The 12,716-nt window shown below is 51.4% G+C and overlaps 1 protein-coding gene across 3 annotated transcripts; it reads left to right on the top strand.

Annotated features, from left to right (window-relative positions):
• Window positions 1–3,592: 3,592 nt before the first annotated feature.
• RNPS1 (RNA binding protein with serine rich domain 1) lies at window positions 3,593–12,696 on the top strand. Of its 3 annotated transcripts, XM_004470026.5 has the most exons (8): window positions 4,005–4,093; window positions 6,904–7,091; window positions 7,334–7,489; window positions 8,133–8,324; window positions 8,650–8,752; window positions 9,090–9,243; window positions 10,745–10,886; window positions 11,812–12,696. In XM_004470026.5, the coding sequence occupies exons 2-8, from the start codon at window positions 7,021–7,023 to the stop codon at window positions 11,909–11,911; spliced, it is 918 nt and encodes a 305-aa protein (XP_004470083.1). In that variant the 5' UTR covers window positions 4,005–4,093; window positions 6,904–7,020; the 3' UTR covers window positions 11,912–12,696. The 3 variants fall into 3 exon arrangements, with proteins under 3 accessions (XP_004470085.1, XP_004470083.1, XP_004470082.1); XM_004470028.3 differs by lacking the exon at window positions 6,904–7,091 and having other exon boundaries at window positions 3,593–4,093; XM_004470025.5 differs by lacking the exon at window positions 4,005–4,093 and having other exon boundaries at window positions 5,215–7,091.
• Window positions 12,697–12,716: the final 20 nt, after the last annotated feature.

The following is a 12,716-nucleotide window of genomic DNA, read 5'->3' on the forward strand; positions in this document are numbered from 1 at the left end:
TCAAACTCTTCCATTTCATCTGTTATCTAATTTGTTGACATACAATTGTTCATAGTATCCTCTTATAATCCTTTTTATTTCTGTGTGGTTGGTAGTGTCAAACAAAAGACAAATTTTAAGAATTTCGAAAAATAAAAGTATTTATCAAAAGGAGGCAATTTGCAAATTGGGGAGCATTCTCCATGGAGACAAACACACTGTCTCTCCCTAAGAAAGAGGCAGCTTATTTATAATGAGTTACACGAAGGAAAAGATGATTACTTCAATAAAAACATTAAGAAAAGCAAGTCTTAAAAGCCATGGAATGCTAACTAACAAAATGTGTTTATCCCCAACAAAAGCCCTGGTTTTGGGGGAATCAAGATCCAGGATTAAAGAATGTGAGGACATCCTCACACTTGTGCAAGCTTGGAACATCTCGGCTTGTCTCAGGGAATCCCGACTTAAGTATGAGTGGGTGGTTTTAAGATGTACAAACAGGGAAGCAGATTTGGCTCAACTGATGGAGCGTCCACCTGCCATACAGAGGGTCCAAGGTTTGATACCCAGGACCTCCTGGCCCGTGTGGTGAGCTGGCCCATACACAAGGAGTGCCATGCCGCACGGGGATGCCCCATGGACAGGGATGTCCCATGCACAAAGAGTGCACCCCGCAAGGAGAGCCGCCCTGCATGCCAAAAAAAGCGCAGCCTGCCCAGGAGTGGTGCCACACACGGAGAGCTGACACAGCAGGATAACACAACAAAAAGAGACACAAATTCCTGGTGCCGCCTGATGAGAATGCAAGAGGACACAGAGGAACATGCAGTGAATAGACACGGAGAGCAGACGACGGGAAGGAAAGAGGAATAAAATAAATCTTAAAAAAAAAAATAGATGTACAAACAGGGCAGCAGATGTAGCTCAAGTGGTTGCGCATCTACTTCCCATGTACAAGGAGCCAGGGTTAATCCCTGGTATTTTTTAAAAACAACAAACGAAAAAACCCAACTCTCACCGGGGAGTGGATGTAGCTCAGTGGTTGAGCGCCTGCTTCCCATGTCTGAGGTCCTGAGTTCAATCCTTGGTACCTCCTAAAAAAAAAGATGTAAAGACAAACTGGCTTTGACTTCAGTCACATACAGAAAGGGTGGCATGGGCTTTAGACACTAGAGACAAGTTGCCCCCAGGCCCTTTTGCCAATTCCCTTAACAGTAGTAACACCCTCGCCATGCCCCGGTCTGTTTCTCCGTTTGCATCTTCTCCTTTTTTGGTCCGTCTAGCAAAAGTTTGTTGATTTCATTGATCTTTTCAAGGCAGCCGTTTCTTGCTGCTCCATCTGAGCCACACAGCGCCCCTGCTGTTCTTCCGTCCACCTGGGTGCCAGCACACCTCCGATGGCTCAGGCTGGCCTGGTCCTCTGGGGTCCTCCCACTCCCTTCTGACATTCAGCCTGAAGGTCAATGTGCCCTGCGCGCACCCAGAGCCTCGTGTCCAGACAAGGCTTGAGGAGGCTTCCTACGGGGGCGCCACCTGCACCCCAGCCCCCCCCACACAGAGGACAGCGCATAGGGCATGCCCCACAGGGGTCCCCAAGGGGCGCACCCAACGCTGGCGTCAGGGTGAGGCCAGCAGGCAGAACATGGGGGTGTCCCCACCCTCCAGACAGCCCTGGCTCAAATCTGACCCTGGACCTTGTTGCACCTCTGTGACCCCTGGGCGAGGCAAGGTGGGGCAGGACAGCCAGGGAGGCCCTACCCATACCTGACGTACCTGCGTGGTCTGCTATGCCCAGGCAAGAGGGCGCTAGAGCTGGGGGGTCAGGCCCGGGGAGCGGGGTCCCTGCCTTCCTTCTTCAACACACAGGGCTGCCCAGGCCCCACTCTTGGGGCCCAGCCCACACCCGACGGGGTCCAAGAAGCTCCAGGTTGCCTGGTGGCAGATGGCTTCGGGGTGGGAGGCTGGGAGACTGGGAGGCTGGGAGGCCAGGCCAGCTGGAGCCCAGGGAGCACCTGGAGCCTTGCTGCTCCATGGTTCCATGCTCATCCACTGCTGCAGCACACACAGCTCTGGGCCAGGGTCCACCTTCTCCCCTGGTAGACCACCCCAGGGCTACCTTCTAATGATAGGGAGACACATGGCTTTGTGAATGAAATCCAGTGCAGCTCCCAGGCCCCTCCAGCCTGAGAGTCCCATCTGCCTCCATCCACTGCCTTCTCTTCTTTCCACCTACCCCTCGGTTTCTGTCCTCTGTGGCCTTGGCAGTTTGGCACTACGGCAGGGGTTCTTAACAAGGGGTCTGGGGACTTGAAGTTCAAAAAAACATTATTCTTGTGGGGACGCGCTGGTGTGGGTGTGATAGATTTATTAAATAATATACAGCATAGTGTGGACTTAGTAAAGGATCCGTGGTTTTCACCTGACTGGCAAAGGGGTCCGTGGCACAAAAAGGGTTAGGAACCTCTGCATCAGGGGATAGAAGGCGGAAAGCCAGGACTCCTGAGGGGGAAGAATCCAGAGTTTTATTTTCTCACATTTCTTCTGAACACATTTCTACTGTTCCCCAAAATGGCAAAAAACCATGTTGCTCAGTTTTTAAAGCTCAACAGCTAACTGCACATTTTATAACAAAAGCCAGTCATATTTAGAAACAAATGTAATTAGATTCACCAATGTCTGAATAAATTGTGCTCGGAATTTTAATGTAAAATGTGTTACATTTTACAGGCATGCAAATGAAATTACTTTAGAACGTTAACATAAAGCAGAGGGTGGCAGGGGGCTGGGTCTCTGCCCCAACCCCCCTCTCCCCGCACTGGGGTCACCTGGCTGCCCCTGGTGGGTCAGTGCTGCCCAGGGCACAGGTCCCAGGTTCAGGCCATGGGGCAGGCTGTGGACGGGGGGCTCAGGATTTGGGGAGCCCTTCTGATTACTGGGCTCCGGCGTGTTCTCACTGTTGCCTGCCTGGACCACCAAGCCCAGGCATTCTGCAACTGTGATTCTCTGGATCCCTTTGGCTGCTGTGGGGAAGGGCTGAGCACCAACCACTGGGGTGCGCTCTTTTCCACTTACCCCGCCATGCCTGGTCACACCAGGAGATGTACTGGCAGTGCAGCGAAGCAACATGTCCTAAAAGTCCCCTCACGGAACCCAGGTCCAAAAGGGAAGTGACCAGGCCCGGCTGGCTGGGCCTGCCCTCCCTCCACCCCAGGATAGTGTTGGCAGGCCCCCTCCTCCAGGGCTGTCTTTTGACCCCCAACTCCCCAGACAGACCAGGGGTGAAGTGGGCAAGGCCACAGAGACTGGGGGAGGGAGGGAGCCACATGCCTCCGCCAGTCCGTCTGTCCGTCCGTCCAGGATCACCAAGGCTCATCCTGAGCTCCTTCGCGTTGCTTATTTCCTCCAAAATATCGGCGTGAATCCGTTCCCTCAACTCAGACTGAGCGCACCTTCTTTCCTTCCACAAATATTTCTCACGCGCCGGGCCGGGGAAGCCCGACTCGCGAATAACAAGCCCGCAGGGCCCGCGCCCGCCCCGCCCCACGCGGCCGCCCACCCTCCAGGGCCCGGGCTCTCTTCCCGCCTCCCCACGCGCCTCCCACTTCGCGCCTGCCTGTTCCCACGGCCGGGCCCCTTCCCCGCGGGTCTCCGCGGAAGGGCCGCCGCGGTCTCCGAGCACCCGACCCTCCCCCAGCCTTGCCGGGGACTTCGGCCGCGCGGGCCCGGCGCGCACGCGCACACGGGAGAGCGGGGCCGCGAGCCCAGCACGCGCCCGCACTAACTCGCTCCGCGCCGGCCCGTGGGCTGGTCCCGCGACGCGACCCTCTGACCGCAGCCAGCCGCCTCCTGACCCACTCGAGGAGGCGCGCAGCCAGTCCTACGCAGCGCCAGGAGACCCGTCCAGGGAGGGAAGCAAGTTAAGCGCCCCGCCGCGGTTAGCCGCAAACGGCCTTGGCCCTTTAACACGCTCCTCGCTCACGCCCATTGGCTGCCGCGGTTCACGTCATCGCTGGGCGACGGCCGGCGGCGCCTTCCCGCTTCAGAACCCTGACGACAGAGCGGCGCCAGCCTCGGCGGCTGAGGAGAGCGGGAGGAGGTGCAGCGGCGGGAAGATGTAAGTTCGGGGCGAATCCGACCCCATCCGAGCTTCCAGGGCCGCCCGCCAGGCCCGGCGGGGCGCATCGTGGAGCCGACCCGGTCCCCAGCCTCGAGGCGGGCGCGGCGGCCTTGGCGGCGCCGGCTCTGAGGAGAAAGAGTGTGGGCCCGGCGGGCGGAGTGGGAGGCGCCGAGGCCGCGGCCCGGAAGTGGTCCGGCCCGGCGCGGACGGAAGGGCGCCCCTCGGCCGGTGCGCTCTGCGGCGGGCCCAGCTAGGCCCACGGGGCTCCCAGGAGCCGGGAGCGCGGCCCCCGCCGTCGGGGCCTCCCGCCGGGCCGAGACCCGGATCCGCAACGGCCTGGAAGCGCCCGCGGCCCAGCGCCTGGACGGGGGAGCTGTGAGTGGACGCGGACGGGGGCGGCGGCCGAGCGAGTGCCGGTGGGTTGCTTTGTGGGAGGCCCCGGAAGACCGGCTCGTCCTTCCTTCGGGGTCAGTCATGCAGGCATTTACCCGTGAACGTTTTCCGGGCGCCTGGGTGCCGTTCTCCGTGCCAGACCTTGGGGATACCGCCCAGTGCGGTCCGAGCACGGTGACCGGGGCGGCACGGCCTCTGCTGTTGTGGAGCTCAGGGTCACGGGTTACCCCAGAGAGGAGGGTGTGGGAAGGTTAAGGTCAATGGAGTAGAGACGTGGAACAGGCTTTCCTGTCTTTATTTCGCATGCATTGTGCCCCACATGTACTTTATAAGTGGTAAAGGTGCTGTGAAGTTTCCAGCCGCGACGCCGTCTGCTCGGGATTTAACTAATTGTTCTCTCCTCTCTCGCTGTTGGACGCGCACCCTTCCGGAGGATGGGGGAGGTAACCGCGGTCCTGTCCTGTTACCCGCACTTGCGTGAACAGAGAACCTCAACCTTTGCTTTCTAGCACTCGGCCGCACCCAGCAAAGCACACACTCAGCTGCCATTCTTAATTTTTAGAGGGCTTACAGATAACTCGCGTGTTTGTTTTTACAAAGTGCATTCAGGGCTCTGCCCTGGAGACCTTTGAGGACTGGAATTTTACCTGGGAATCTGAGTGTGTGTAACCTGCATGTCCAATACGGTAGGCACTGGCCACGTGTGGCTTTTGAGTTCTCGAAGTACAGCTAGTCCAAGTTCAGATGTTAAGATATACACCAGGATTCAAAGACTTGGTATGAGAAAAGAACATAAAAGATTTCATTAATAGTCTTGTAGACTACTTGTTAGAGAATATCTTGGACATAGTATGTTAATTTCATTAAAAATAATATTCCACCCAAGTTTTACTTCTTATAATGTGGCTACTAGAAAATTTTATGTTTGTAGCTCACATGCTACTTCTGTTGGGAGCACTGTTCTGGGTGCCCCTAACCTGGGCGGCCAGGGACACTTGTTGAGCATTCAGAAATCACATGTTACTTTGCAAACAGGAGTGTATGTGGGAAAAGAACCTCCAAAAGTGGAGAAGACCCTTTCTTAAAACATTTAACTACCATTTATTGAGCCTTAACTGGGTGCCAAATCTCTTTGGTGAATTCCATTAATTCTCTTGGTAATGAGGTGGGAACTGTAATTATCACTGTATTCCAGATGAGAAATTGAAAGAAAGGTTCATTGACTTGTCCAAGGTTACATACAAAGTCTTGACTCAAACTCCGGCCCCAAAAGATTTTGCATCTCTCGGGAGGAGTTCTCATTTGACTGTGCAAAGCCAGGTGCTCTTCTTTCTTGGCCAGACACTTATCCATGCAGTAGTGTGGAAGCATCCTTTGTGGGGCACCTGTCCAAATTACTTGCAGGCCATTGAGGAAGGTGAAGTAGAAGTTGAGGCTAGTATCCTGAGGTCTTTGCTTCCACCTCATTGTACAAACAGAACCTGTACAGAGGTTCTTGAAATAAAAACACATAAGAACTAATTTTTTAGTAAAATTAATTACTCTTGACTGAACACACTGTAATCCAAACACTGTGCTTTACATGCAGTGTCTAATCCAATTCCTATATCTACTTTTTCTCCCACCATTTTATTTGGAAAATTTTCAAACATTCAGTAATGTTTATAAAAGAATTTTAGTGCGAATACTCAATCTTTAGAGTCTGCAGGTAACACTTCTGCTCTCTGCTTGATCTTGATCTGCCATCCACTGATCTTATTTTTTATTGCATTTCAAAGTAAATTGCACTTAATTCCTAAACCTTGAAGTATGTGTATCATTCAAGTTTGATATTTTCAGTAACAAACTTCTTAAGGTATCATTTTCCTGCTTTTTTAATGCTCATATGAGACATTTTATCTATTTGTGTTCGGGTATTAAGTGTCTTAATGCTGGTACCAGTCACTTTTGAGATGGTTTTTGCTTCCAGTTACATATCCAGTATATCCTCAAAAGAAATTACAGCAATAAAACAAGATATCTAATTCCATAAGGAGAGCCACACTTGAGACAGGCTTTTAACCCTGTTTTGCATGTGAGTATAGTGCTGGTTTTTTCAAGGAGACTTAGAACGCACATCAAACTTTGGAGTGAAAAATTGATACCATACAGCCTATAGAATTGGCAATGATAGGTACCACCTCCACCACTACCCCCACTTCCTTAATAAAAACACAGGCTGGGATGACACTTCTACCTGTGCCTCCTGTAGGGGTGGAAGAGAGATGGTGACGCCCCCTGGGTTTCTGGCTGTGTGGACACTCTGCTTACTGTGTTCCCTTGCCGATTTCTCATTTGTTTATCTTTTTACTGCAAAGTGGATTTGTTGCCTTGCCAACCCGTTCACTCTTTAAATCCTTTTATCTTGTTATTAGGCTGCTCTTTGGCGTAAATTGCAATCGATTAGGGATCGTTTCTCAGAATCAAGTTAGAAGTGAGAGTTCAGATAAGTGAGGCCGCCATTGCTGCTTTGAACACTTCAGAAGGGGAGAATGGATTTATCAGGAGTGAAAAAGAAGAGCTTGCTAGGAGTCAAAGAAAATAATAAAAAGTCCAGCACTAGGTAATCCTTCTGTCAGATTTTTCTAGTGCTACTTTGGGGGTATTTACTGCTAGGGACCCTCAGAAAGGGGAAGGTTGGAAATGTTTTACATTCAACAGTGAAAATGCCCTGAGCCACAGAGCATCTTGCTCTTGAGTTTACAAAGGCTCTCTGGGGCCCTTTTGGCTCCCCTCCTGTGGGTTGTGCTGTTTCCACGTCTGGTCAAAGGGGCATGCATTCTCATACTCTTCCTCACCATCCAGGGCTCCTTCTCCTACCAAGCGCAAAGACCGCTCTGATGAGAAGTCCAAGGATCGCTCCAAAGATAAAGGGGCCACCAAGGAGTCAAGTGAAAAGGATCGTGGCAGGGATAAAACTCGAAAGAGGCGCAGCGCTTCCAGTGGTAGCAGCAGTACCAGGTGGGGCTGGCTGGCCTAGAACGTTGAGGATCTCGCATCAACAGCCACGTTTCTCTACCTTCCCAAATACCTGCCAAGGGCTCTGCTTTCCTAATTATTTTGAAAGAGAACAGACTATTCGATTGTTAACAGGCGGAGACCGTAATTAACTGGTTTGGGGGTTGCTGTTTATATATAGAAGATGGTGGTTGGGTTTTTTCTTTTCTTGAGAGATTAGGAACATAGAGTATATTTTGTTCAAAAGTTACGATCAGATCATGTAGCCTAGAGCTTATTTTTCACTCTGGTTGAAAACCAGCCTGATCAGCAACCATCTTCCCAGCTAAATGGATGGTTCTCAACTTTGACTTAGGCTCCTTTTTCATTTTACAACAGGAAAGGTTTCCATGTAAGTAGAAAGCAGCTTGTTCTTCCTTTCCTGTTACCAGCACAGTGTGAATAAAGTTTTCTATCCCTCTCTAAGTCTTCAGCCTGGGGGTAGGGTGTAAGTGTTTGGCCTTCACCTCCCACTGGGGAAAGTAATGAGGCTTGAATTAGAGTGTCCTCTTTCTGAGATCACGGGGGCGGGGGGGCATTAGGAGGGAGACTGCAAAGCAATGGGCTCTCACCTGTCCAGCTGTAACTCCCTCAACCTTGACCTCAGGTCTCGCTCCAGCTCTACCTCCAGTTCTGGTTCCAGCACCAGCACAGGCTCAAGCAGTGGTTCCAGTTCCTCTTCAGCTTCTAGCCGCTCGGGCAGTTCCAGCACATCCCGCAGCTCCAGCTCCAGCAGCTCCTCTGGCTCTCCAAGTCCTTCCCGGCGCAGACATGACAATAGGCGGCGTTCCCGCTCAAAGTGAGCAGCCTCTCTGGGGCCCCTTCCCAGCTCCAGCCTAGCACAGTTTGGAAATCTCCCCTAAGACTCATGAGTTATATGGGAACTTAAGCTTATATGCTGGGGCTATAAAGTTACCGTGGTTATTGTAAAAGTAAGCAAAAAAAGAGTCTCTCTATCTTAATAGAATTTCTGAGACAGGATGGTGTACATGAGCTGTTAGGAAAAGCCCCCTTACAAAAAATTGTCGTGCTTGAAGTATACATACCTACTAACAAGAAATCTAGTACACTTTGACTTGACAGAAATTGATTGTTTCAGGTTTCTTGCTTTGTTTTTCAATCAGATCCAAACCACCCAAAAGAGATGAAAAGGAAAGGAAAAGACGGAGTCCTTCCCCTAAACCCACCAAAGTGCACATTGGGAGGCTCACCCGAAATGTGACAAAGGTGAGAAGTCACATGTCCACCCAGGGCAGTGTGTGCATCTGGTTGGCAGCATTGTAAAATGAAAAGTGCGAGAAAGCAAGCCTCTGCCAGAACTGAACTTGGGAGGGAGCCTTCTGGAGGACTGACATGGTGTGGTGCATTATTCAAGGAAAGCATTGATGAAAAAAGTTGATACGTCCTTCAAATGGAATATTGCACATATGTGTTGAAGATTTACCCCCAGACAACTGGTTCTCTTCAGATGATGGAATGTTTTAGTCATTATATGCTCAGTTCTGTTCAATTCTTAAACAGCCGTTGGTGGGGCAGCATTAGAGTGACCCTTCTTTCCCTCCAGGATCACATCATGGAGATATTTTCCACCTATGGGAAAATTAAAATGATTGACATGCCCGTAGAAAGGATGCATCCACATCTATCCAAAGGCTACGCCTATGTTGAGTTTGAGAATCCAGATGAAGCCGAGAAGGCGCTCAAACACATGGACGGAGGTGAGTGAACTTCCAGCTCCCTTTGGCCTCTCACCTGTCCTGTGTCACAGATCAGCAGCCTCTACTATACCTTCATAGTGATAGTTAGAACTAATTTCCATCCTGACTGCACATCAGAATCTCCCTGGAACCCTTTCAGGATTCTAATTCGTAGTCAGTGGTAGTGTGTTTACCAGAAACACGTTCTGTGGAACATTAGTATTGAAAAAGATGACATCAAGTTTAGCGTTTCAAGGAGCTTTTACTCTGTTAGATTCAGAATCAAATATGGTTATAAGTTTCATTATATATGGAATGAATCCTTTAATTTTTCGAGAGTCCTTTCCTATTTAGTTATGTCAATATCTTTAGAATGATTTAAAAGAGTGGCCAATTTCCTGAATTCACAAAATATACATGAAAGCTTGTGTTTTTTTAGCTGCTTATGACATTTAAAGTCATTTGTCTTCGGTAGGATGGTTTTAGCAGTGTTTGAACACTGAAGGATAGTTTCCGTTTTGTCTTCAAGTCCCTATTTTAAGGAATGTGGCATGTGTCCCTACCCGACTCCCTGTTTCGTGATGGAGGTCACTGGGGCTGAGTGCAGAAAGGCCCCCAACACTGTGGGTCCTGAGGGCCCAGAGCCTTGGAGTCCTCTGAGGTCCTAGTGTAGGCTCTGAGTAATCTAACAGTTCTGTAAGTAATTGTCCTTGAACCCTGGTGTAGAGTTTGGGTATTGGGAAATCTCCCTTGACCTTGGTTTTACACCTGTTTGAGTTTATTTAAATCCATGTGAAGTCTTTTTGGGGTTCAGCATAAATTATGGTTCTGTCATTCTCTACACTAGCAGCTCTTTGCCCTTGTGAATCATTTCTTCAGTTTAGAGACTATCGATCATGTAGTGTTTAACAGAGTCTGAGCATTTGCTGAAAATTTAGGAGACGGGCAAGTCCAAGATGTGTGAGGTGATGAATAGTTCCAAATTCTCTCAAGTTCATGTAGGATTTTTTGTGCATGTCCCCTAACTTGTGGTATGTATCATAATATGAAATAACCCCACATTGTACTTTGTCTCCTGAGGAGCCTTTGCTGGCAGCTGGCCAGGAGATAGCTTGCTCTGTCAGGGTGTCGTCAGCACCGTGAGATGCCCCGTTCAGGTTGTTTTTGGCAGTGGTCCTGAAGCTGCCTTGGGCTGAGATAACTGTGCCGTAAATACATGGCCACACACTTTGAGTTGCCTGTGGGTTCCTTTGGAGTTACCCATGAAGGTATAAACTGAAAAGATTAAAAAGAGCCCTTGCTCCTGCTTGGGGGAAGAAGGGGGACTTTGCTTGTGTTCCTGGGAGCACTCACAGGTCGGGCGGGCACTGCCCCTCAGCACGCCTGCGCCTGGCCCTCTGTCCTCAGCTGCATTTCTCGTTGCTCCCTCAGAGCCCTGCCTGTCACTTCACCATTGTTTACCTCATCTCACACAGTGCCTGACATAGGGTGCATGCTTATTAATGGGTTTTTTCCCCAACAGGACAAATAGATGGTCAGGAGATCACTGCCACTGCTGTGCTAGCCCCCTGGCCTCGGCCACCCCCCCGGCGTTTCAGCCCTCCCAGGAGGATGCTGCCACCACCTCCCATGTGGCGCAGGTCACCCCCACGAATGAGGAGAAGGTGAATCCATTTTTTTCTCTCATCCCGGACTGATTGAGGCCTGTTTAGGTTTGTTTTACTTGCAAACATCCTGTGAAATACTGGCTTTCGGGCCAATATTCAACCCTGCCGACCTTCTGATGCTTTGAGGTGGGGTAGGGGCAGTATTGGGGGCCTCGCCCTTTGGATCTCGACAGTTTCATCCCTGTTGGGAAAAGGAGGAGCAGGCAGTAGTTAAAGTAGCGAAGCTGAAGATGAGGTCCTAGGAGCTGCTCTGGTCTCTCTCCTTAGCGGTAAAGTGATGTGGCCTCCCCAGGCGGAGGCCCAGGTTCCCGTAGGGGTGCAGAGGGGAGGAAGTTGGGGTCCGAGGAACAGCAGAGGGGAGTTGATTCCCTGGGCAGAGGCCAGTGTTTGGCGTCCCTTGCTAGCGGTGATGAGCTGGACATCGTACAGCCCTCCGGAAGGGAGGAGAGTCTGCAGTTGGGCCTTGGGTCTCGGGAGAGGCCTGTCTGTGCCCTAAGGCTCCGTATCAGTCCCCTTAAAGGAGATGTGTTGGCGGGGAGCAACTGCTTCCTTGGTGCAGGGCTTCCTTCGGGGTGCTGAAATGTTTTGGCACTAGATGGGTGGCTGCATGGTGTGTGAATGTACACAGTGCCAGTAACTGTGCGACTTTACAATGGTTATGTGTTGTGAGTTTAAAATTGTATTTTAAAAAGATGAGAGTAGTACCATTCTTCACGTTGGTAAGTGCACCCGCTGTGGTTTTTCACGAGTATCAGAGAGGAAACTAAAATGTGCAGAGGAACAGAGGAGAGCGCTTTCCTGCCTCCTTGTCGTCCATTGTTCCTGAAAGAAGGCAGCTTTAACCCTGGGTCCCGGGGTGCTTAGCTGCTTCCTGAAGGGTCTTGCTTCTTCGTGTCTGACAGTGTTCCCTTCTGTCCCCCAGGTCCCGCTCTCCTAGGCGCAGGTCTCCTGTGCGCCGGCGATCCCGGTCCCCAGGCCGCCGCCGCCACAGAAGCCGCTCCAGCTCCAACTCCTCGCGATAAAGCAGGGCCGGCCGCAGAAACTCCACCCCTGAAACTTCCACCCCATCCCACTTCAGTTTTGTCACTGTTCTAGCCAAAGGAGACTGGGTAGGAAAGGAAATCCCCGGCCCAGGGCAGGCTTCTAAGGCAGTGGTTTCCTCTGGAGGGAGTCTGGCCTGCAGAAGTGTAGATTTGGGGGTGCGCCTTCCAGGTTCTGGCGAGAACGCTCCCCGTTGCCCACTTCCAGAGAGTGCCCGTCCAGAGGCAGAGCCAGCGGCCACCGCAGGCGCAGCCGCAGGGTGTTGGCGCTGCCTCCGCCTCGGCCGCTTCTCCTTTCCCCAAATGGCGTGGGCCTGTGGTGGCCTGGCCGTGCCCCTCGCGGGTCCTCCAGGAACACGGGCGCACACCTGTGCAGCCGCTCTTCCTGGTGGCCCCGCCCACAGTCCCTGTGCTTCAAGTGACCCCATGGGCCCGAACACCCCAGGAAGAGCCCCTCTTCCCTGCATTAGTTGGCAGGAACGTTTCCTTCCGTGTGCTCACACACAGCCCCCCTCCTCTGAAATCGGTGAGCAGCTGGAGAACCAGCTGGGCAGCTTGTCACGGAGCCACTGCGGCCATCGGTCCTGGCGGTCTTGCAGGTTAACTTTGCAGAGTGTACATTGCTTTTTTGGCTTTCATTGTACAGTCAGTACTATAAAGTTTGTTTTGATTTTTGTAACTTTGTAGCATTTTAGAGGATGTTGTGTTTGTACTTTGTTGTGTAGAATGAAACACTTGTACTGAATAAACCTAAGGTTAGAAAGCAAGTGCGGTTTTGGTGGGTACA

Source organism: Dasypus novemcinctus, chromosome 23 (assembly GCF_030445035.2).
Source record: "Dasypus novemcinctus isolate mDasNov1 chromosome 23, mDasNov1.1.hap2, whole genome shotgun sequence".
Taxonomy (NCBI): domain Eukaryota; kingdom Metazoa; phylum Chordata; class Mammalia; order Cingulata; family Dasypodidae; genus Dasypus; species Dasypus novemcinctus.